Raw genomic sequence first — 27516 nt, forward strand, 5'->3', positions numbered from 1 at the left:
CCGCCCCTGTAACACATCGTAACGTTTTATGAGACTCCCCTAAATTTTGTTACGTAATACTTGAACGGCCCCTTACTCGTAATGGCCAAATCCTACTAATATTATAAATGCGAAAGTTTGAGGATGGATGTATGTATGTTTGTTCCCCTTTCACGAAAAAACTACTGAACGGATTTGGATGAAACATTACAGCTATATTTTTTATACATCAGAATAACACATAGGCTACAATTTATAATGATTTTGTGTAATTTGTTTATAATATAACGATACATATGCGGACAAATAAACGATAGTCAAATTAGGACTGGAACGGTTTGTCGAGACGAATGACCGCATACGTAGTCTATAATAATGTAGGCCAAATATTGTAATACTATTATTTATTATGTTCCTTGGTTGTTTTTTATATGATCAATTTAAAACTTATAGTATATGAATGATTGTTTTAGTCTAGGTTTTTTCTGTAAGAAAAATATCCTCTTAGTAAGTAATTTGGCTTCCTCGACAATAACTGAGACGAAACAAAGTTTTAAGCAGCGCCATCTTTATTTAAGTTATGTAATTACACAGAACATTTTATTTTACTACCATCTATTGGTCGCAATATGAACTTACTTGAAGTTTAGTCAAGTAAGGAAGTGTGACAACAATTTAATTATGCTACTACCCACTAGATGGCGGGGAAATCACCTGGATAAATGATTTTATAATAATGGCAACACCAAATGCTGGTGGCGCCTCCAAGCGGGAAAATCCACGAACCCTCCTTTTGTCTCGTTCAATCCAATATGGCGGCAAACGGTGTATGAAAGGTGCGGAATGTTTTGATTCGAAACGAACAATAAGAAAAAAATTGTTATAAAAAAATTCATTCGAAACCCGAAAAAAATGCGTAATGGCCGGTGAATTAACTAGGTGTGCGCTTTGAAAACATTGGATCGATCCGTGTGTGCGCCGTGGTGATAAGTGATTTCATTTTTGTTAAATGATTTGTGTATTTTTTTGCTAATGTGGTCGTTTGTGGTGATATTAGACAGTAGTTTACGCGATAGATATGTCTACCGATCCTGATAAAGACACGGCATGCCCAAACGCCAGTCCTAACACAAGTGAGGTGGTCAACAATAACCGCTCACCACAAAATGAAGATTTTGAGAAGAAAAAAAAGAAACCATCGCGTTCAGTGACTTTCCCTGATGAAGACCAGTTGGTCACTCAGTACTTCGAACCAGCGAACCCTTGGCACGATGGTAAGTGCAAGCTAATTAAAAATATAGTACTGGCAACTGCAGTAAAATTCAGGTAATTTTCTGGACGTGAATTGCTAAATCCATTGCCTTTTTGTTTTTTTCGTTCTAAAGAACTCTAAAATACCTTTTTAATTTACTAACACGTAACGTCATAACAGTACAATACAAAAACGTCTAAATTAAATTAAAACATTGCAATTTTTGTCTCCCTGCGAAATCCATGAAAAAATCTTATTGAACTTCCAATAAACTTGTAAACAATGTCGTCCAGAGACAACGTGGTCATAAACAAAAAATATTTATTTATGGAAGTACAGACAGTATTTTTAAATAAAAAATATGGTGTCTTTTAAATTTTTAATAATGTCAATAAAATTGTTTCTAATCAAAATCCAAAATATACATAGACTGAAAAAATATAAATAAGTTTTTCCCACAGTAGGATTACCGCTTCTAGTTATAAAAACTACCTAAGTACTCTGAAAAGTCCCCATGACATCCTAAAGTAGCTATTTCATATTCCAAAATAAATTCAAAATAACCTACTAATGGAAAAGAAGTTGCACTCTCTTGTGACTTTTTTTCAAGTGAGTACTCAACATATTTAAATTTATCACTTATTTACAATAGTAATGTCCTTGTGCTTTACAAGTGGTCTTGGAGAGGGGGGGGGGGTACCCTCTTATGACATAGCTATTGAACTATTAGAAACATATTTCTATAATACTATCATTCTACATGCCCTATATGTAACTATGATAGGTTAGTTGCATATGGAATGGCGCACCAAATTGTATATCTGGATATGTATTTTTATCATAATTTAATTATTAAGGTAGTGTAGGTCTGTTGCGGAATGTATTTCACATTTTTTTATTACTAGCCACTAGCACAATATCAATGCAATGGGTACCCAATACTGTACAAATTGTGTTAGAAATCAGTGGCAAAGGGTGAAATTTTTCAAAAGGTAACATAAGCAAAACATTGCCTTACCTAACCATATAGTGGCCAATTTAACAAAAAACAAAAACTAAGGTGACCATGAAGGCTGCAAAGTCTTTGAAACATCGGGAGAAAACTAAAATATTGAAACCACGATAACATCCATAGAATAGTTTAATTTAAAAACTAAGATAAGCAGAAATGAACCTAAAAGGGAAGGCGATAGGAGTAGGATTGTATGGTCGCTTCCCCACTGTTAAAAATACTAGTAAGTCTCACCTGACCTAAGTATTAAACTTAGCACTTTTCAGTTCACAATATATGCTGATACTAATCTGTAAACTGTGACTTTGGATTCGAATTCAAGATCTATAACTGCACATCAATTAATGCTGTTGCTAGATCAAGGATTCCTAAAGCATTAATTCTATATTTCAAAATATTCAGAATGTCCTAAAGTTAGAAGTGTTAGGTTCTTATTTCGTTGAATTTAAAACAAATAGGCTGTGTAGAGTAACATAGTGGCTATTTTGTTCTAGGAAATGTTCTTTTGTAATGTAAAAGTGGTACTTTTACATAGAAAAAGCACATACAAAGCTACAAACAAAAGCTATTGTGAGTAATACTCAAATATTTTTAAATTATTTATTATTCTGCTAGTGGTAGGATATATTTTATATCCACCCAAATAGTGACCGTACACAAGGTGTTAAAACCCACCATAGTGACCCACATATGTGTCTTGTTCCTGGATCAGTCTATGTATATAAGGTTTCAATAGGAAGATATAATTGTGTCAACTGTCAAGGGGTAATCATCTCTCGTCAACATTCTATTGGCCTCCACTCCACTACCATCAGGTGCAATGGTATCATTTTGCTGTGCAGGAATAAATAGAGACATAATAAAATATTGGTTGTATCTTATGCATACTGCATTTATGCATATTAGTACCTATATGTTGTGTTGGGTTCCCTTTAGGTAATACTCACCTTTCGCCACTGGTATAGTAACTGCTGATTTTGCCTGTGTCAAAATGTTATAAATGTGGGGTAGATTGAGCTGAAGTTACTCAAAAAGTATTACTTTAAATTGGAAGTATTTCTAATAGGATGCTTATTTACTTAAATTTTCGTCATGTCCATTTATTTGCAGTTAAATTGAAATGAGTATTATTTATATCATTATCTGTAACTATTGGCCGTATAAGAAAACTCAGTTGGTCAGCGAGCTATGGAGAGGACTATGCTTGGTGTTTCTCTACGCGATCGAATAAGAAATGAGGAGATCCGTAGAAGAACGAAAGTCATAGTCCATTGGATATGCAAGCTAAAGTGGCAGTGGGCAGGGCACATAGCTCGCAGAACTGATGGCTGATGAGTCAAGAAGGTTCTGGAGTGGAGTCCACGAACTGGAAAGCGCAGCGTCGGACGTCCACCCACGAAGTGGACAGTTGACCTCATAAAGTCGCGGGAAGTTGGATGCGGGCTGCTTCCAATAGGTCGATCTGAAAATCTTTGGAAGAGGCCGATATACAGCAGTGGACATTTTGCTGCTTATGATGCTGATGATGACGTCAATCTAAAGCTTAAATTCATAATCATGTACCTTATATAGCACAACGTTAAAAACAAATTACAAATATGGGAACTATTTATTTTGCTATTTTTAAACTCGCTAAATTCAGTCAAATACCTCTGAAAGCTGAAATCGGTGAGCGCCAGATATTTCTAGAATTTACACAATTAACTTTGTATTCTGTAATTCAACAAATGATTTGGTCTACTTGCAACGTGTATAGCATTAATTCCCAAAGTGGTCCAGGTGGACCCCGGGGGTCCAAGGGAGACGCGACGGGGTCCACAATTCGTATGGGGGAACGAAAATTTATTTGGTTTTGATAGTAAAGAACTAAAATTTTGACTTGATCGCGAGAGCAATGAAATACGAAACTTTGTAATTCAATGTTTTGGATGGTGTTTCTTCTGTTTATGAGCGGTCGTATCGCTTACCATCAGGCGAACGGCAAGCTAGTGTTGTCATTCAAAGCAATAAAAAAAAATGCGCATCTGCCTACTGATTTGGCGATAAAAGGCATAAGTTTGGACTTTTAATAAACCGTAGATCAGTGAGTGTTTCCCAAAGTCGTTTGGGCATCGACCAAAGAAAAAACTTTCCAATTCTGAACCTTCCCCTCACCTCTTGACTGTCTGAAGATATTTTTAATAATTGATTGCATACAGAAGTGCTCGCCGTTCGCCTGTAAGCTCGAACTATGTATTCTATTTTTCATGCTTCACCTAATATAAAAACGCAACCCATGGTTTGGAAAACGCTGGCGTAGGCACCAAGAAAGATCCTCAGAAACAGCTTCGAATAATATCCACTTGCATGACTAATCTGGCTTACTGAACGGCACAATGAATGCAATCGTCGCTTGGTAACGCGTGACGGTCAATTTTGGCAAAACATCAAAAACGATTTTCCTTGTGTGATATCATGAGGGCTTTGTTGGTTGGTCTTTCTTTTTTGTGTGGCAGAAGGAGTGATATATATGATTACTAACGTCTTGATTTGCGGGTATATATAACAATAATATAATATCAGCCCTGTATTATATACTGTTCCACTGTACGGGCCTCCTCTACTGAGAAGGATTACGCCTTAGTCCACCACGCTGTAGTGCGGATTGGTAGACTTTACATACCCTCAAAATTCCTATAGAGAACTTCTCAGGTTACCTCAATATTTTCCTTCACCGATAAAGCAAGCGATAGTCACAAAGAACACACGTCATTTTATAAAAGTCTGAGGTCTGTTGGGTTTTAAATCTGCATTCGTCTCGGCAGTCCGTTCCACACCCAACTAGGCTATCGCCGCTTTATAGTTACTAATATTTTCCGCCATATGCCATAATGATTGTAATGAGGTGACCTAATGTCTCGGTTGTAATGCGTACACGGTACGAATATGACTACCGCGCTGAGGTCCTGTAGAATCCCGGGTCGGGCTAAAACAATAGGGGACCGGACTCATTTTTGTTCTTTATTATTATCAAATATTTACGTTATATAAATTATAACACAGAAAGAATTATTTAAATCCGGTAAAAAATCAACAAGTTATAATTCTTTCAATTTCGGTAGAAGGGGTAAGTAACGAGAAACAGAAAAGACGCGCAATACCCACGTGTGACGTCATCGGGCATTAAGACGCGTGCAAAAGAAAGGGACGAAGCGATATCCCCACTTCGCGCCCACTTCGGCACATAGTAATATTTGAAATATGAATTACTGGCTCACTTTTGAACCAATTTTAATGCACTTTTCGCAGGACGGTTTCTTTTTCGTATTACTAACCATTACATATAGAATAATGTACAAATTCAAACACAGGACGGTCCCCTATTGTGACTGGGTTTCCATCTTAATAATTACTCAGTCATATTATATCGGACAGACAAAAGGAAATATAGGGACCCACGTAAAAGAACATATAGCTGACGTGAAAGACCGACGCTCTACGAAATCTGCAGTCGCTGAACACTCTGAAGGAGGCGCCAATCATTATTTGCAACTAGACAAGCCACAAATCCTCGCCAAAGAACACCGATTCCTGCATAGGATGATTCGCGAGGCTATTGAAATTAAAAAACATCCTAATTTCAATAGGGAAGATGGTTGGAAGCTTGCACAAGCCTGGGATCCAGTTCTACATTTAATTAAATCGGATCCCAAAAGACCGGCTGCCAGATTTCAAGACATTGTGAGCTCATTCTGCTTACATCGGACCACCAACCCTCCACCATACCCCCGTGCCTCGGAATCACGTAAAGCCGTTGGTCTTGCGCCTGATCTCTCCGGTCATGACGGGCCGTCTCACTGAACTATGAGAGTGAAGGAACAGAGAGTGCTGTGTATTGCACCCACTTGTGCACTATAATATCTCCTGCGTGGCTGATCTCCGTCGAGTTTAGACGCCGTGGACGAAATTCGTCTGAGAGGAATAACACAGCATTACGATTTTTCTCCTGTTAAGGGAAGGTAGAAGTGTCATACGAATATATTGTATTGCCAGCTGTGTAACCACCTGTAACCATTCACAGGGTACCATCGATTTCAATGTACTACGTACTAGATCTGGCGTTCCGTACACTCATTGTGTTCGACTCAACTGTACTGCAATCCGTACACCTGACTTTAGTATGATTTCAAAATTGACTGCGTGTGGTTATGTACGGAGTGGCGCTTATAAAGTGTAAACCTGGATCTGAATAAAAAATATAAGTCAAATAAGTAAAATTATTTGTTGTTCAAGTGAATAAATAGGTTATAACAGTGACGTTTTGGTTGCCATTTTAGTTCAGATTTTGAACAAATAGTTTATATGGACGTTCGTGTCTATAGAATATACGTCAATGTAGGGTACAATGTCAGACTGTAGGTTGAAATTTTACACGAATCGGGTTTTGAACCCAAGATCTCAGCACGGCAGACGCACCGCAATACATGTACGCCACTAAAGCAAAATAATACACACAACTTTAAAGACGTGCGTAATTTGGAGCAAAGTTTGAACTTGGAACCTGCGATCTTTGTATCGTCATTCCGTTCTAACAACTAAGCTATTGCGGTTATTTGACCTAGTGTTAAACTTTATTTTAATCCATACTTATGCAGTCTTACTTTTAAACTTGTTTTAGCGTTAGGTCGTTAAGAATTGCTTAAATGGCTGTCAAAAATATCACCGGTTCCTAGTTTAAACCTTAAGAGGCAAGATGGCGGCTTGACTTACAGCTGATCGAGTAAATTTGTGTTTAACTAAGCATAGCTTTGCGAAATTTGTATAAATAAAACTGATTATGGGATAGTATCTTTGTCAGTTAAGTTTTTACGACTGAACGACTGAAAAAAATACATTGAATTAAAACAATTTTTCGGATTTTATCACGGTTTTTTTTATATTATAAACTAGTTGACCCGACAGACGTTGTCCCGTCTTAACTAGGAATTTGCAGCGCGCATTCTGTCAATCGCTGACAGTTATTTCAACCAATTGACAGTTATATAAAATTAATATTTTCGTTAAGTTTTCTTAGATTGTCTAATTGTTTGCGCAATTTTGAATTTTTTCTTTCATAAGAACCTTCTCCTGACAATAACAAACACAACAAAAAAAAAAATTAATGAAATCAGTCCAGCCGTTCACGCGTGATGGCGTGACCAAGGGAAATAGGGATTCATTTTATTTATATAGATAGGATTTTTCCCAACGTTTCGAAGACTGCAGCCTTCATGTTTACGGGGGGACTGAGGTTAGAAGTCAGGCATTTATCGCATACCTGACATTTTTGGTAAACAGTGATGGTTCCCCAGACGAAATGGTTTGTAAGAACTATAACACAAATTGGTTGTGCACAAATATAAAAATTTAATGTCATTTACTTCTTATTTTACGAGCATATAAATGAACTGCTCTAAACAACAATAAAAACCAGTTGTATTTGTTTCTCCTCTCCTTATCATGTATTGTAGTCTTTACCCTAAACTGATTGAAAAGAGCAACACCAGAGTTTCGTGCCCGTTCTTCTCTGGTGAGAACTGCACGAACTGGTAGAAGTTAATATTCACGAAATCTAAAGCTGTTTTGCCATAAATATCAAATCTATCGGACTATGAATACAAGCTTTTGCTCGCGGCTTCGCCCGCGTGAATTTTCCGGGATAGAAGTTCCGCTATATATTTTCCCGGCATAGAAAATAGTCTATGTCGTTCCCAGTGTCTCGGACTATCTCCATACCAAATTTCATTGATATCCGTTGGGTAGTTTTTGTGTTTATCTCATTCAAACAGGCAGACAGGTGCGGTAGGGGACTTTGTTTTATATTTTTACTAGCGACCCGCCCCGCTTCGCACGGGTGCAATGCTGACTATTTAATGGATGTTATTATTATACATATAAACCTTCCTCTTGAATCACTCTATCTATTAAAAAAAACCGCATCAAAATCCGTTGCGTAGTTTTAAAGATTTAAGCACACATAGGGACAGAGAAAGCGACATTGTTTTATACTATGTAGTGATAATGTTTAAGGTGGAATAATTCCATTATACATTATTGTTGCGTAATTTTACGAAGCGCACGCAGCGGAAGCTCTCAAAATATTTTTTTTCGTCTTTGCAACATTTTTCATTAATGCTCCGCTCCTATTAGTCATAGCGTGATGTTATATAACCCATAGCGTTCCTCGATAAATAGGCTATCCAACACTAAAAGAATTTTTCAATTCGAACCAGTAGTTCCTGAGATTAGCGCGGTCAAACAAACACTTCAGTTTTATATAATCTATATATTATATAAAAATGAATCCCTATTTTCCTTGGTCACGCCATCACGCGTGAACGGCTGGACCGATTTCACTATTTATTTTTTTTTTGTTGTGTTTGTTATTGTCAGGAGAAGGTTCTTATGAAAGAAAAAGTTCAAAAAATTACACGGTATATTAGAAAATTGAAGAAAATTTAACGAAAATATTAATTTTATATAACTGTCAATTGTTTGAAATAACTGTCAGCGATTGACAAAATGCGCGCTGCAAATTCATAGTTAAGACGGGACAACGTCTGTCGGGTCAGCTAGTAGTAAAATATAAAGCGCCACACATTGTTTTACAAAAATGCTCTTCAATCAACACATGAGACCCATTCTACCTATTCGGCGATTACGTACAACACGATGACGTCACACTTTAAAATAAACTATAAACTCAATGAGATCACCCATATTAGTCATGGCTGGTAAAAACTTATTGAAATGGTAAAAAAAAAAGGTTACATCAACATAGCCATATGAAGGTATGGAAGATATTGTTTTGGTCTTTAATTATCGTGGCATTGATTTTATAGAATCAGCCCAGTCATACTTATATTATGAATGCGAAAGTTTGTGAGGATGGATGTTTGTTCCTCTTTCGCGAAAAAGCTACTGAACGGATTTGGATGAAACTTTACAGTAGTATTGGTTATACGTCAGAATAACACATAGGCTACAATTTATAATGATTTTGTGTAATTTGGTCATAATATAACGATACATATCAAGTAAGTCGCAAAAAAGTTATCTCGGAAAACTTCACGCAAGCGATGCCGCGAGCAAAAACTGGTATTATATACTGTTCCACTGCTGCACGGGCCTCCTCTACTACTGAGAGGGATTAGGCCTTAGTCCACCACGCTGTAGTGCGGGTAGACTTCACACACCTTCAAAATTTAGAGAGATTTAAGAACTTCTCAGGTATGATTTCCTCACGATGTTTTCCTTCACCGTTAAAGCAAGCGATAATTCAGAAAAAATACACACATATCAGTCTTACTTATAAAAATTTCTCAAATCTACGATTAGTTAAAACACAAATTTTCTCGATCAGCTGTAAGTCAAAACCCGCCATCTTGCCTCTTAAGGTTTAAACTAGGAAACCGGTGATTTTTCTGACAGCTATTTAAGCAATTCTTATTTCTGACAGCTATTTAAGCAATTCTTATTTCTGACAGCTATTTAAGCAATTCTTATTTCTGACAGCTATTTAAGCAATTCTTATTTCTGACAGCTATTTAAGCAATTCTTAATCACCTCTTAACGCTAAAACAAGTTTAGAAAAGTCAGAGATGTGTGCCCTTGGGATTTTTACCTGCGGACATTCGTCTCGGGAGTCGGTTCCTCTCCCAACTAGGCTATCGCCGCTTTTATTGCCGAAATAAATACACATAATGCCGTCATCTCCGAAGGGCAGGCAGAAGTGCGGCCAGGAAAACTTTTCTCATTGAGTTCTGCCCAAAAATTCTCATTGGGGAATGATAATTTTTTTACCGGAGCGGCAGTGACCTCACCTGATGGTAAGTGGGGTCCAATAGAATGTCGACTGACGAGAGATGATTACCCTTCGACATTCGACACAATTATACCTGTTGGAACTGGATATACACAGGCTGATCCGGGAACGCGACTTACGTGGGCCACTATGGTTTTAACACCTTGTGTACGGTCGCTATCCGGGCGGATATAAAATATATATCCAACCAGCAATGTTGTTTTTATCTTTATCTATATATATAAAAATCCCTATTTCCCTTGGTCACGCCATCACGCGTGAACGGCTGGACCGATTTCACTATTTTTTTGTTGTTGTGTTTGTTATTGTCAGAAGAAGGTCCTTATGAAAAAAAAAAATCAAAAAATTGCGCGGGAAATTTGAAAATTTAAGAAAACTTAACGAAAATATTAATTTTATATAACTGTCAGCGATTGACAGAATGCGGCCTGCAAATTCATAGTTAAGACGAGACAACGTCTGTCGGATCAGCTGGTAATTAATATAAAAATCTGAGCATTTTCATATCTCTCGTATGATCAATAAATCGTCTCATGATTTCGCTCAAGCCAATTTTCACCGTGTATACAAATAATAATCAACTACGCTTCTAACGTTGCCAAAAACACTTGTGGTAGGTGAAAACATAGGAAAATACCGCAAGTGTTATATATAAACATCTATAAATAAACGAGTCGTGTGAAACGCGCCTAATGGAGCGTGAGGTGGCGCGGTGTTACCAAAATGTATATAGTTATATCTCGCCTTGTTCCTTTTCAAGAGTAAGGTGGAGCAGTAGGGGTAGATCTCTAATGTGAGAGTACGCCTGGGTACCACCGCAATGTCTATATCTGCCAAGCAGCAGTGTGTAGTCACTGTTGTGTTCCGGTTTGAACATTGTAGCCAGTGTAACTACTGGACATAATGAGACTTAACATCTCAGGAAGGCGAGCCTAGTGGTATATCATACTTTGTAATTTAAGGTATTGGGTGTTTCTACTGTTTATGAGTCGTATCGACGTATCTGAGATCACTGTGCTGTTTACGCATAGAAAAAACTAATTCCAGTGATATTTTCAAGAAGATAGGTATGTAATGTATGTATGTATGTATGTATGAAGATAGGTAATTTAGTAAAGAACTAACTTTTGCCCTCGGCTTCGCCTCTGTGAAGGAGTTTTCCGGGATAAAAGTCCCGGTATATAAGTTTCCGGGATAGAAAATAGCCTATAACCTTCCCAGGGTCTTAAACTATCTCCATACCGAATTTCATAAAAATCCGTTCAGTAGATTTTGAGAAAATCTATAACATACAGACAGAGAAGGGGACTTTGTTTTATAATATGTATAAATGTCAAAATGACCTTGTATAAATGAAATAATTTATTTGAATCTATATTTATTTATTAAAAAACACACCAATGACACGTGCATCTAAAAATCACAAATAATAATACAAAATCTGATACATATTAAAGGTATGCACAGCATTCTCATACAAATAACATCTAGATAAAATTATAAATTAAAATTAAATATATAATAATACAGCATGACAACATAACAATAACAACAAAGATAAGCAACCGGTTGCAACTATTATATATTATAATCACTAGTTCCTGGTCGAAGCGAATTAATGTAAACACATCGGTCTTGTTTTATTGAATACTAGCTGACCCGACAGACGTTGTCCCGTCTTGACTATGAATTTGCAGCACGCATTCTGTCAATCGCTGACAGTTATTTCAAATCACTGACAGTTATATACAATTAATATTTTCGTTAAGTTTTCTTAAATTTTCTAATTTTCTGCGCAATTTTTTGAATTTTTTCTTTCATAAGAACCTTCACCTGACAATAATAAACACAACAAAAACAAAATAGTGAAATCGGTCCAGCCGTTCACGCGTGATGGCGTGACCAAGGGAAATGGGGATTCATTTTTATATATATAGACATACGAATATATAAAGCTGAATGATTGAATTCATACAAATAAATAATACACTAACATAATATGCCCTGAACTTCTCAGGAGGTTTTGATGTAAAAATCTGCAACGAAACTAGTTCTGCATATAAAAGAAGCCATTGATAGTGCGTAAAGGGATATCTAAAACCACGCCGATACCGAACGACCTTGCCTTTAAAGCGGGGAGTATACGTAACGTGTGCTTGTGTGTTGATTGTGAATTTCGTTTAGATGTTATTATTGGTGGTAGGTCTCTCATATGTGAGAGTCCGCCTGGGTTACCATCCCAATGTCTATTTCTGTCAAGCAGCAGTGTGTAAACTGTTGTGTTTCGGTTTGAAGGACATTGTAGCCAGTATAACTACTGGACATAAGACTTAACATCTTATGTCTCAGGATGGCGAGCGCAGTGGAATACCAAACAATACTTTGTAATTCAAGGATGGTGTTTCTGCTGTTTATGGGCGGTCGTATCGCTTACCATCAGGCGAACGGTAAGCTCCTCTCGTCATTCAAAGCAATAAAAAAAAACGCGGAAGTAACAAAGATAACATTAATATTATAGAGCTTAAGCAGAGCTTCCCAATCATTTTGCTGGTTCCTATGGACCTCCTGCAGCAATTTTTAACCATATTCCCTAGAATAGTGCGTAGTTGCAAAGCGTTCGCGGTAGGAGTACAATTACTGCGCTGAGTCCTCGGGTTCGATCCCCAGGTCGGACAAAGTGATATCTACTCAGTATCAACACAGTCTGGAATTTGTGCCCGATATGGCGATAGCCCAGTTGGGTATGGAACGGACTGCCACGACGAATGTCCGCAGGTTAAAATCCCAAGGGCACACACCTTTAACTTTTCTAAAGTTATGTGTGTATTCTTTGTGAATTATCGCTTGCTTTAACGGTGAAGGAAAACTTCGTGAGGAAACCTACATAGAGAAGTTCTCTATAGGAATTTTGAGGTGGTGTGAAGTCTACAAATCCGCACTAGGCCAGCGTGGTGGACTAAGGCCTAATCCCTCTCAGTAGTGAAGGAGGCTCGTTCCCAAGAGTGGGACAGAATATAATACAGGGCTGATATTATTATTTATGGCGATAGGCTCGCCCCCTATCACGTGATGGATCACGGAACACACTCGGCTCAAAGTGGGTGCCCTGAGCGTCTACTTCAAAAAAACCAACGTCGGTTCGTAACGATTAAACGAGGAACTTCGGATTTAACTCTACTACCAAATTACTTCGGATCCGTCACCGTTCCGTAACTTAGCTTAGTGGTAGGATCAATTCTCCGTATTTTTGGAGAAAGCATTGGAACATCCTCGCATATGGTTTCAAAAAGGTATGGCGAAAAAATAAATTCTTACAAATTCCATGTCTGAAATATTGCGAGGAACGGATCAGATCCGTAACACATCAACATCATCACAATCATTTTTTAACATTTCGTTTTACGAAGTAGACCATCTCTGGTTGCGTCTCGGCGTACCCGTTCAGAGATAAATGCGTCACGTGTGCGTTAAGCCGCGCTGTTAGTGTCCAGCAACTGTGTTTACTTGCGGACATTGATAAGAAGCATTATATAAGCTGTGTTTGCATGTCATTTGCCTAACGTTTGTGATAAGGAAAAAAAAACACGACGAATCTGTTTACGTTCCGTTCAGTTTGTATTGTAGTGTGTGTATCAATGCTTTCATACATAATTTTTATACATACATACATACATAACATCACGCATTTTATCCCCGAAGGGGTATGCAGAGGTGCAACTAGAGCACCCACTTTTCGCCAAGTATGTTCCGTCCCATAATGTGATAGGGGGCGAGCCTATCGCCATATCGGGCACAAATTCCAGACTCCGGGCTGATACTGAGCAGAAAAACCTAAATATCACTTTGGCCGACCCGGGATTCGAACCCAGGACCTCAGAGCGCTATTGTACCGGACATGCAATACAACTACGCCACCGAGGCAGTCGGTAATTTTTATATTTGTTCAAAATGTAAAGATCTTACTAAATTTCTGGAGAGATGTGTGATAAGAATGCTTATAGTCTAATAAAAATTTCGCAAACTTATGCTTAGTTAAAACACAAATTTACTCGATCAGCTGTAAGTCAAGCCGCCATCTTGCCTCTTAAGGTTTAAACTAGGAACCGGTGATGTTTTTGACAGCTATTTAAGCAATTCTTAATCACCTCTTAACGCTAAAACAAGCTTATAAGTAAGACTGATATTTTCTACCCTTCTGTCTGTTAAAAGTCTGCAGTCTTCGAAACGTCGGGAGAAATTATATCAATCTATCTATACATTTTATAAAACAAAGTCTCCAAAAGCTGTAGAGACAGCTTTTGGGGTGATTCAGAAAATCGATCACATACAGAGGTATGTGATCGATTTCCTCAAAATCTACTGAACGGATTTTTGTACGGTTTTTACTTAAATATAGTACAATTCTTAAGGAAGGTTTAGGTTCATAGTACATTACGGTGTTATGTAAATTGACTGAAATATAACGATTACTGTTGAAGAGGTCGTGTGGTTGTAAGAAATCTTGTGGGTCGGGATTTATGCGGGAAAAACTTTGTGATACACTGATTTCTGCGAGCGAAGTCGTGGGCACAGCTAGTAATAATATAAAAAATCGCGATAAAATCTATAAAAATAGTTTTATCTTAATGTCTAACATTCGCGTAAACATAAGAGTGTCTACTTCGAAATACGAACGTAAAAATGTTGGTCCGAAACGAAGAAACGACGAACTTCGGATTTAACTTTACTACCAAATTATTTCGGATCCATCACCGTGTAGCTTACCTTAGTGGTAGGATCAATTCCCCGTATATTTTTTGGAGAAAGCAGTAGAACTTTATCCTCGCAGATTTTAAAAAGGGATGGTAAAAATTATCACAAATTCCATGTCTGAAATTGCGATGAACGGATTGGATCCGTAACATTTCGTAGTAACAAAACGTGCGATCCGTCATCCGAAACTACGGATTTCGTTTTTCGAAGTAGACCCTAAGAAATCATTAGCAATTGTCCGGTATTTATAAGTTTAAAATTTAAATGCATTTTTTTTATCTTGACGCGTCATCTTTTTATATCACATTTTTATTTACGTTCTTATCACTCAACACTTCAACTGGTCAAATATTATATCATTGTCTGATTTTTCGGACGGATTACCTCATACTGATAATGATACTTCCTATCTTGGATCACTTACTTGTCTACCTATATTATAAACGGGGAATGCTGTGAGCATATCTCTATAGGAAATGGTTTTACTAAATATTGTTAGGAAATCGTTTTTTTTTGTTATTGTTTTGAATGACGAGACTAGCTTGCCGTTCGCCTGGTTAGCGATATGATCGCCCATAAACAGTGGAAACGCCAACACCTTGAATTACAAAATATTGTTTGGTATTCTACTGCGCTCGCAATGAGACATGAGATGTTAAGTCTTATTATGTTCAATAGTTACACTGGCTACAATGTTCAAATCGGAACACAACAGTGACTACACACTGCTACTTGGCGGCAGAAATAGACATTGCGGTGCTACCTACCCAGCCGGACTCTCACATATGAGAGTTTCGTCGATGTATTGTCCAATTTTTCACGATCCCCCACTATTTTCCCGCGACCCACCGGAGGATCTGATCCATGGTTTAGGAAATACTGAAGTAAGACTGACGAGAGATGATTACCCCTTCGCAGTCGACACAATTATGCCGGCCTGTTGAACCAGATATACACAGGCTGATCTCAGAGTGCGACAACTTACGTGGGCCACTATGGTTTTAACACCTTGTGTACGGTCGCTATCCGGGCGGATATAAAATATATCCTTCCACCAGCAAATCATAGTTCTTTTATCAATCAAGAATGGCATTTAATAAGTAATTTACACAACCCATAAATAATTAGGATCAATGCTGTCGCCTTCAGAGGAAAGCGATAGAAATAAGGAAAGGAAGTAAGGTGTCTGGGAACTTCGGAAATCAGATTCTTTATTTAGAAATTCTTAGTAACATTACAAAGAAACACCGCCATGACAGATGATACGCCCGCGACATCCCAAGACACGCATCGCGTGACTGTTTCCAAGAAAACAAACTATTATGCATATGTATATTGGAAAAACAGTTTTCAGAGTGCACGCGCCGCGCCGTCTGCGCGCGCGCATCACGCGACGCTGCTATTGGTCGACGCGACACGCCGCCCGCGCGGATGCAACCACGTGACGTCATCGGCCAATGGCGTGCGACGGTGTTAATTGTAAAAAAATAACAATTTGCTCTCATGCAATACATGTGTAATTATAATGCTATGATTGATGCTTGGTTTGTACGGATATGCACTGGTTTTAGACTTTGGTTTAGAGTATCCAATCATATCAATTTATTTCAATAAAAACAACATTTTATTTGAGGGGACACTTTTATTTGAGGACACATACTAAATTGCCAAAGAATTAATAATAATATAATGTAAATAATATTTAAAAATACTGAAAAGCCATGTGTTAAAGGACTTTTCCTTAATAAAACATTGAAATTAACAAACAAAATTGTATTCGCATTTCCACATTCATTTAATTATCATTGAAACTTAGACACCTTAAAATACCATCTTATATCTGGCTAAATCGGTTTAAATATTTGAATTAAATTGTATTTCATTTACAAGTGATTTTTTGTTAAGTTTTGAGAAAATGTCTATAAACAAAATGTATACCCGTCTTGGGTCACGCGCTTGGAGAGGCCCTGCGCGGTGCATTCTGAGGAACTTTTTTAACCAAGTTTAAAAAAAGGAGGTTTTTAATTCGGCTGTTTTATTAACCTTTCTACATCGCCACCACGACCCTGTTAATCAATAAGAAATGACCTTGCATTTTTTTAAAATCTGGGTCTCTTATTTTTTTTGTCCACGCTTGTGCACTCGCTCAAAGTGAAGTTTGTATGACATGTTTACAGATTAGTTGTTTTATTGGTTCATTGTTACGCGTAGCTGACGGTTAAGATTTTTTTTCTACGGTCTCCAGAAACTAACACCATTGCATCTGATGGTAAGTGGAGAGGGGTCCAATAGAATGTCGTCTGACGAGAGATGATTACCCCTCGACAGTTGACACAATTATGCCTGTTGGAACCGAATATACAAAGGCCGATCCCGGAACGCGATACTTACGTGGGCCACTATGGCGGGTTTTAACACCTTGTGTACGTTCGCTATCCAGGTGGATGTAAAATATATGTCACTAGAAAAGTAAGGTTTGCTGGTTTCGAACCTGCGTACCATCCTCTCGACTGCTCAATCCACTAGGCTATCGCGCGAGGACACATTAATAGCAATAAATAGCGTCAGCCGTTCCTGGTACAATTAATACAATGGTAATGACCGGTGACAAAACAATTGTGTTTAACACGATGTCAGTTGTGGACTTGAATGAATAAAATGATCACGCGAGACGACACAAAAGTCAAGAAGTCGGCCACACTAGGCCTGCTGTTGCCAGATAACTGACATGAAATCTACGCGAGACGACGTGAAACCTCAGAGAAGTCCGCACTAGGCTCGCTGTTGCCAGATGACTGTCATGAAATATACGCGAGACGGCGTGAAACCTCAGAGAAGTCCGCACTAGGCCCGCTGTTGCCAGATAACTGACATGAAATCTACGCGAGACGACGTGAAACCTCAGAGAAGTCCGCACTAGGCCCGCTGTTGCCAGATGACTGTCCTGAAATCTACGCGAGACGACGTGAAACCTCATAGAAGTCCGCACTAGGCCCGCTGTTGCCAAATGACTGTCATGAAATATATGCGAGACGACGTGAAACCTCAGAGAAGTCCGCACTAGGCCCGCTGTTGCCAGATGACTGTCATGAAATCTACGCGAGACGACGTGAAACCTCAGAGAAGTCCGCACTAGGCCCGCTGTTGCCAGATGACTGTCCTGAAATCTACGCGAGACGACGTGAAACCTCAGAGAAGTCCGCACTAGGCCCGCTGTTGCCAAATGACTGTCATGAAATATATGCGAGACGACGTGAAACCTCAGAGAAGTCCGCACTAGGCCCGCTGTTGCCAGATGACTGTCATGAAATATACGCGAGACGACGTGAAACCTCAGAGAAGTCCGCACTAGGCCCGCTGTTGCCAGATGACTGTCATGAAATCTACGCGATACGACGTGAAACCTCAGAGAAGTCCGCACTAGGCCCGCTGTTGCCAGATGACTGTCATGAAATATACGCGAGACGACGTGAAACCTCAGAGAAGTCCGCACTAGGCCCGCTGTTGCCAGATGACTGTCATGAAATCTACGCGAGACGACGTGAAACCTCAGAGAAGTCCGCACTAGGCCCGCTGTTGCCAAATGACTGTCATGAAATATACGCGAGACGACGTGAAACCTCAGAGAAGTCCGCACTAGGCCCGCTGTTGCCAGATGACTGACATGAAATCTACGCGAGACGACGTGAGTTATACCCCCGTTCCTCGGAAAACATGTAAAGCCGTTGGTCCTGCTGATCTCTCTCCGGTCATGTCGGATTGTCTCACCGGACTATGAGAAGGAACAGAGAGTGCTTTGTATTGCACACACTTGTGCACTATAATATCTCCTGCTGATCTCTCTCCGGTCATGTCGTCTCACCGGACTATGAGAAGGAACAGAGTGCTTGTGTATTGCACACACTTGTGCACTATCTCTTCAGCCCTAGTGCTCTATAATATATCTTCAAATTATCAGCCGTAGTGGCTGTAATTCGACTAGGATGGACTCCAGTAGCGAAGGTCCTTATAACCCAATTCCTGCCGACTACCCTTGTAGAATATCTCTAGGATCTAATTATCATCAGAACGATTTTCAGACAGCTTTGATGCATATTAGTATCTATATGTTTTGACGGGTTCCCTTTTGGGAAAAGCGGCGATAGCCTAGTTGGGTGTGGAACGAACTGCGAAAATGAATGTCATGTCATGAAATCCCAAGGGCATACACCTGACTGACTGACTTTTCTAAAATCATGTGTGTATTCTTTGTGAATTATCGTTCGCTTTAAAGGTGAAGGAAAACATCGTGAGGACACCTGCACATCTGCTATGTTCTCTATAGGAATTTCGAAGGTGTGTGAAGTCTACCAATACGCACTACAGCGTGGTGGACTAAGGCCTAAACCCTCTCAGTAGTAGAGGAGGCCCGTGCCCAGCAGTGGGACAGTATGTTGTGTCGGGTTCCCTTTTGGTAATTTTCATCTTTCGCCACTGATATACGTAACTTATTTATATGTTAATGATCTGCCCACCCTGCCACGTTTGTGCGTTATATTTACCACATGATACAGCTGTACCTTGACACAGCGTCGGTTAACGTGCGCATTATATCTCGAGTATTAATAGAGTCATTACTAGCGCTAGGTGTGTTAGGGTTGTCGCTCGCTGTTAATTTATGATAAATAATAGAAACTAGACTCAACCAAACCAAACGCAAAAGCACAACATATGTTTCGCACGCGGTACGACAATAGGGGACCGGCCTAGGCTTGATTTTGTACATTATTCTATATGCAATGGTTAATAATACGAAAAAGAAGCACTCCTGCGAAAACTGCATAAAAATTGGTTAAAAAATGAGCTTGTAATTCATATTTAAAATATTGTAATGTGCAGAAGTGGGCGCGATGTGGGGATATCGTTTCATCTCTTTTTTTCGCACGCGTCGTAATTCTCGATGACGTCACATGTGGGTATTTCGTCTCATTGCTGTTTCTTGTTAATTACCCCTTCCACCGAAATTCAAAGACTTACAACTTGTTGATTTTTTACCGGATTTTAATAATTCCTTCTGTGTTATAATTTATATTATGTAAATATTTGATAATAGTAAAGAACAAAAATGAGTCCGGTACCCTATTGCCCCGAAATGTTACGCCTCTGCCTACGGGCATATAGGGGGAAAAGGTGTTATGTTATATTTATAAGTATGTAAGTAGTAGATTAAACCAAATCCAACGTAAAAACGTAGCTAAAAACGTCACAAGAAAGCAAAATTCGCAATTTCGTTTACATGAACACAATTATTTTAGTTATTTTAGTTTTTAAAGGGAACTTCTGATGCGATTTTTAAATATATTCTATGGGACCAATCTGGAGGTATATTCTTCCGAATAAAAAAATAATTTTCCGAATCGGTTTAAAAATGAACAAGTTTTGAGGTAACAAACACTAAAAATAATAATAATAATTGTCGCATTGATGATCTCCATTTCTTGAAGTCATATATAGTCAATAAAATACCGTTTTTGAGATGTCTCAATATACATGTAATACTTGTATGAGAATCAATACAATTATAACAAATTTTTTTTCGCGTAGAAAAAACGCGTTATCGCTACCACCACCTGGAGGGTCAGCGGAATGGTTATGTTGGTTTCACCGGTCTTACGGACCAATGTCGACACTCGGGAGTATAGCACCATCCGAGCGGGTATTGAACCGAGTCCCTAACCCTTGTATACCCTACACCGGCATACCAACCAAAACCCGCGGTGGCCTTCTTCGGCGCATACGGGACGGCCCCGGGGTATCTTGTTGCACTAAGATAGCTGCTCGGAACCGTTCCTTAGCAATACCGCATTGCGGCACCTCTCCAATTGAGGGGCTAAGATGCCCTCACACGCTAAAGGACCACTTTGAAGTCTACGACATCGGGAGACCTACTGCCCGCATTGTCGTCCACCTCAGAGTCGCTGTAGTCGAGCGAGCAGCCCCCCGCTGCACGCCCGCTACTCTCCCTTAACATTTATAACACACTTCGTTGTGTGTGACAACCCTGCGGTCGTCGATCGCGGCGCGCGCGCAGCAATGTCGCACAGGTGACGAAAGAGGTGACGGTTTTTGGACACGGATTTTTTTCAGGTGGGCGCGCGGCCTGTGCGAGCCAAAAATTGCAGTTAGACTCATTTATACGCTTATCAATAATTATATAATCAATAATTTCATTCAAACTAGCGACCCGCCCCGGCTTCGCACGGGTGCAACGCTGATACTAAATACACTACAGAAAAACTGTGAACGTTGTATATAAAAACATAGCGGCCCGCTCTGGCTTCCCACGGATATAACATAACAAAATAACAGTATTTCTCCACTATTTAATGGATGTTATTATACATATAAACCTTCCTCTTGAATCACTCTATCTATTAAAACAAAACGCATCAAAATCCGTTGCGTAGTTTTAAAGATTTAAGCATACATAGGGACAGAGAAAGCGTCTTTGTTTTATACTATGCAGTTTCATTCAAATAAAACTATTTTTCGGATTTTATCCCGGTTTTTTATATTATAACTAGTTGACCCGACAGACGTTGTCCTGTCTTAATTATGTATGCACGCGCGCATTCTGTCGATCGCTGACAGTTATTTCAAACCACTGACAGTTATTTGAAATTAATATTGTCGTTAAGTTTTCTTAAATTTTCAAATTTTCTGCGCAACTTTTTGATTTTTTGCTTTCATAAGAACCTTCGCCTGACAATAACAAACACAACAAAAAAAAAATAGCGAAATCGGTCCAGCCGTTCACGCGTGATGGCGTGACCAAGGGAAATAGGGATTCATTTTTATATATATAGATTTTCTGCTGACGTTTCGAAGACTGTAGCCTTCGCGGTATTGATAAAATTCGATAGTTTTATTTTAATGTCTAACATTCCCATAAACATAATGCAATAATTCCATTCAATACTAAATCTTATGTTACTTGTTATAAATGAGATGGTTTGTGAAAATGTTTGGTTGTTTGTTAGAAGTAGACGCTTGAAATCGGTGAGTCTAGTTGGGAGTGGAACGGACTGCCAAGACGAATGTCCGCAGGTTCAAATCCCAAGGGCACACAATTCTAACTTTTCTAAAATCATGTGTGAATTATTTGTGAATTTATCGTTCGCTTTAACGGTGATGGAAAACATCGTGAGGAAATCAGCATACCTGAGAAGTTCTCTATAGGAATTTTGAGGGTGTATGTAGTCTACCCGCACTACAGCGTGATGGACTAAGGTCTAATCCCTCTCAATAGTAGAGGAATCCCGTGCAGTAGTGGGACAGTATGTAATACATGGCTGATAATATATTATTAGAAGTAAACGCTGGACCTGCTGAATTGATTTGGATAAAATTTGACACATCGTTACAAGAAATTGAAATAAAACTATTATTGCGGATTTTATCGCGATTATTTATAATTTTCTCCCGACGTAGATGCGTAGATCGGACCGTCAAAAGCATTTTTTTTTTTATTGAAAAATGTAGGTAGATATTGTAACTTTGACTTTTCGGGCGATCAACACCTCAGGCTCCTTCGTGACGGAAGCGTGCAAAGTCCAATAGTCTTTGCCTACGCAGACGCTGGCCACAAAGCGCAGGTAATTTGGGCGGCGCGACGCGTGTTTAGTTCCAACATCCTGGTGGTGCGTGTTGGAAGCCCGCCAAAACACCTAGTTACCGTGAATTATGGTTGAAAACATAGGTTAATTCACACCAGATCGTATCTGTCTCGATGGGTTTTACTTTGTCTAATTTTTGGCTCATTGCAGTGTTAGCTAGTGGTGTATTTCAAAGATTCTTCATACATTTTGCTGGTAGAATGTATTTTACCAGTGGCGAAGCGTCCATACAAGCCGATTCCCACCGGCTTCCCTTTTAGGTTTTCGGTGATACTAAACAATATACTTAATAGGCAAATATAAATTTACAACATATCAGACAATGGACAATAATTATAATAGCTTAACTTAATAATTATAATTGATAACTTAATAATGACATCTATCGGCCATTAGCCCGTTGTTTGTTAATTTAATCGATATCAATTACTTATTTTAAATGACGTTAGATGGCGCACCTTGTATTTAGTTCCCCAGAAATTCCGTTACCTAAGTGAAATTGTGACGCCACAGGCAAAGGTAACCCGCTGTCAAGCGGCTTAATGTCGTAGTATGTTTTTAATATAGATGGCAGCACTTTCTATGACTTTCTATGCCAGTGTTTGTCGAAATCGCGCGGAAGATATGGGCAAAGGTAACCCGAGCTAGTTCGGCTTTACGTTAACCGACTTTGTATAGTTGTCGCTTTTTACGTCCTTCAATCGTCATAATTTATTATGCTACCAAGTTGCGGTGTTTGTAAATTGTCATATTCATTTTATTTTTTGATAGTTATGTGATATTTAGTTACCAGCGCTTTGTTTATTTAGAAACTACAAATAAAAGTGTATTATAATGGAAATAACTGCTTGTGATCAGTTTAATGTCTACCTTTACGTAAGTATATTATTAGTCGGTGATTTCACATATTAGTATTTAGATGGTAAAATAATTGAAGAAGATCTGAAATTTTTTGATTTTAGACACAAAATGTTAGAAGAAAATAAATAAGATATTATACTGAATTAAAAGTAGCACCACGATACAATCAAAAGTTAACGAATAACCTTTCTTGATTCTAATTTAAATTGATAATTATATAAGTTTATCATGTAGGTAGACTTAAACTGTTGGTCTGTTTGGCGATCGTGATACCTATTTCTATTACATTTATAGTTTTAATTTGAAAATAAACAGATACTTTTAGTGTAGTGTGGTTATAATTTTAAAACTTACTTTTGTTGCTGTTATAACTAATTAATAGGTAAGTACTTATATTTTGATTAATGGATCGAGAATTATCTTCGATTTATTGTTCGATTTTATGAATGTTTCAATTATTTACGCATAATAGGTAATTTAGTATGTATGTCAACGTTTGTTGATTTCGAATCAAGACTAATCCGTTGTCTTAATTTTTGTTTGCCGATAAATTGCCCCGATATCTTAACTGACGCCAATTTTTTTTACACCGGGTTACCTTTTGAAAAATTTCACCCCTCGCCACTGGTAGGTACCACCGCAATATCTATTTCTACCGCCAGCAGTGGGTAGTCACTGTTGTGTTCCGGTTTGAACATTGTATCCAGTGTAACTACTGGACATAAAAATTAACATCTCATGTTCAAAGATGGCGAGCGCAGTGGAATAGGTACCAACTCCACTTACAATGAGGAGCAGTAGGATCACTTTGGTGTGCCGGTAAAAAAAAAAATAGAATTCATTTTCATAATATTAGTTAAGTTATGTGGTGAGCCTCCTGGCTTTCTCTTTGCATTGAAGGGTGATCACGGCAACAAATACTTTGGAAACCTCTGAACAGGTGTGTTAAATAACACCGCTTTTTTCGCCGAAGGTTAAAAATATCAGCTGAACGCGACTCTGAACAGTCTTACTTATAAACTTGTTTTATCGTTAAGAGGTGATTAAGAATTGCTTAAATAGCTGTCAAAAACATCACCGGTTCCTAGTTTAAACCTTAAGAGGCAAGATGGCGGGTTTTGACTTACAGCTGATCGAGTAAATTTGTGTTTTAACTAAGCATAGCTTTGCGAAATTTTTATAAGTAAGACAGTATGGTTTGTTTCAAATCGCGTATTTTGACCAGTGCCGGATTTATATTTTTTATGAGTGTAGGCCACTTTATTTCCGCCCCATGTAGAGAGGTTTATGTATGTATGTAGATTTCTAAATTATTTAATAATTTTCCATTTGTTTGTAGCATGGAAGGCACTAAAGTTAAATAATAATAATATCAGCCCTGTATTATATACTTGCCCACTGCTGAGCACGGGCCTCCCCTACCACTGAGAGGGATTAGGCCTTAGTCCACCACGCTGGCCTAGTGCGGATTGGTAGACTTCACACACCTTCGAAATTCCTATAGAGAACTTCCCAGATGTGCAGGTTTCCTCACGATGTTTTCCTTCACCGTTAAAGCGTCCGATAAATTCACAAAGAATACACACATGATTTAGAAAAGTCAGAGGTGTGTGCCCTTGGGATTTGAACCTGCGGACATTCGTCTCGGCAGTCCGTTCCACAACCAACTAGGCTATCGCCGCTTCTAAAGTTAAATAAACGAATGACTAATTAAATCGAGTGATCATCCTCTGAAATCTGCCGCCCGTAAGAGTCTGCCGCCCATAGTCCGCGGCCTTATAGCCTATTTACAAATCCAGGACTGATTCTGTATAACTATCGGCCCACAACAAAATACAAATGGTATACTATGGAATAGTGAACCGTCACACACGTAGTAAACAGGCGACCTTGAACCCGAAGGTCAAGGACGCGGGGTGAAAGGTCACACAACATCCGTCCCGTGCCGATTAATACTATGTTGTTGAACAACAATTTATTTTGTATCTGATTATGTTGTTGCGTAGTGACCTAACGCTCTTAGTTAGTTGTTACTAATGTTTTTAATATTCATTTATTTAGGACAGCCAGTAGCTCATGTCTCAGGATGGCGAGCACAGGGCCCTTATTCTGTATGATAGTGTAAACGCGTAACGCGGCCGTGTCATGTTATCTTCGAGAAATGTGCGTGGAATGGTATTCTGTAAGCCAAATTTCTATAGTCCTAAACATGATGCGTTGTGTCACGTGCTTGTTACACACTGTTTAAATAACGTGCGGGATAGAGAATAAGGCCCCCGTAGAATACCAAACAATATTGTAATTCAAGGTGTTGATGTTTCTACTGTTTATCGGTCGTATTGCTTACCGTCAGGCGCACGGCAAGCTCGTCTCCTCATTTAAAGCAATAAAAAAGAATATTATATCGAGGAGTGAAAGCCTGCTCCTGTGATCTATGTCGAAAACTAATTTTACAACGCCTTCGAAATATAATTATTAAAACAATATAAGCAAATACAAACATCTTTATTGATCATAAATTGCCCAGCAGCCTTACAATTCTAGCGTCAGCTCTGTTATTTTATATTAATATAATAATATCAACCCTGTATTTTACTCGTATACTGTCCCACTGCACGGGCCTCTTCTACTACAGAGAGGGATTAGGCCTTCCATCACGCTGTAGTGCGGATTGGTAGACTTCACATACTCTGAAAATTCTTAGTCAATTTCTCGGGAATGCTGGTTGTCTCACGATGGTTTACTTCACTACACACATAACTTTAGAAACTTTAGAGGTGTGTTTGGGTTTTGAACCTGATTGGCAGTCCGTTCTACAGCCAACTAGGCTTACGCCACTAAAAGTTTATAATATTCTAAAAAAGCAATAACAAAAAAATAATTTAAATTTTACACACTAATACCACTACTATAAGAGTATTCTTCAGAGCAACATCACACACACAGACAGAAATACACTCACACACACACACACACACACACATACACTGTCAGAAAAACACTCACACACACACTCTTGTACCCCCTCTCTCGATCAAAGTTGCCTTTGTTACTCCCGATAACGTATTCGGCAAATTACTATAATGTTTTGTTATAGTGAACTGCGGCCGTAACTTTGACCTTACGAATGCTGCATGCCCAAGGTCGGGCGTGGGGTCACCCCCAATAATGGAGGGTGAATGGGTTTGGATATTGATGATCGCATACTAGCGTAATATATAATATATGTAACTAGCTGACCCGACAGACGTTGTCCCGTCTTAACTATGAATTTGCAGCGAGCATTCTGTCAATCGCTGAAATTAACTTTTCTTAAATTTTCTAACGTTCCGCTCAACTTCTTTATTTTTTTCTTTCATAAGATCCTTCTCCTGACAATAACAAACACAACAAAAAAAAATGGTGAAATCAGTCCAGCTGTTTACGCGTGATGGCGTGACCAAGGGAAATAGGGATTAATTTGTATATAGGACCCAACAAAATCCAACGCAAAAACACCATTGAAAAATTGACGGGGAAGCAAAATTCGCAATTTCGTTTACTTGGACGATATAGTTATTCCAGTTATTTCCGTTTAAAAATCAAAGTTATGAATCGATTTTTAAAATATTTCTATTGGATCAATCTGAAAGTATATCCCTTCAAACAAAAAAAGAATTTTCCAAATCGGTTAAGAAATGACTTAAGTTCTGAGGTGAAAACATTTAAAAAATCAAGTCGCATTGAGCACCTCTTACTTTTTGAAGTCGGTTAAAATATACATTATTTCATGACTATTGAAGTCTTTCTCTTTCTTCCCTTTCTTTTTCTTCTTATTCTATGTTTCAAATTTCATCCAAAGTCGTTTAGTGGTTTTCGCGTGTATTTCTAACAAACATCCAAAGGCCATATTCATAAACTTTCGCATTGTAGGTTAGTGAGATTATATTAGTTATTGCTTTCATCATCGATCGTGTAGAAATCTTATCCCGGCATAAAATGGGGATATCAAGAAAATGACTGCCTCAGTCAATACCCTCTAGGTTTTGATCCCCGAGCAAAATATGCGGCATAAAAAGGCCATATTATTTTTTGATCGTGTTGACTTACAATTTTGACATTTTCATAACTGAAAGAGGCCGTAAACCCGAGCATTTGACATAAATTTCACCTTGATACCTCT

The 27516-nt window shown here is 38.5% G+C and overlaps 1 protein-coding gene across 1 annotated transcript in view; it reads left to right on the top strand.

Moving 5' to 3' along the window:
- Positions 1–785: 785 nt before the first annotated feature.
- The window catches only part of LOC115452181, a 51486-nt gene continuing 24755 nt past the window's right edge, over positions 786–27516 (top strand). The window contains exon 1 of the mRNA XM_037440376.1: positions 786–1253. Within this exon, the coding sequence (XP_037296273.1) occupies positions 1058–1253 (196 nt within the window). The 5' untranslated portion in view covers positions 786–1057. The remainder of the gene's footprint in view (positions 1254–27516) is intronic.

This window comes from Manduca sexta, chromosome 1, assembly GCF_014839805.1.
Source record: "Manduca sexta isolate Smith_Timp_Sample1 chromosome 1, JHU_Msex_v1.0, whole genome shotgun sequence".
NCBI classification, from domain to species: Eukaryota; Metazoa; Arthropoda; class Insecta; order Lepidoptera; family Sphingidae; genus Manduca; species Manduca sexta.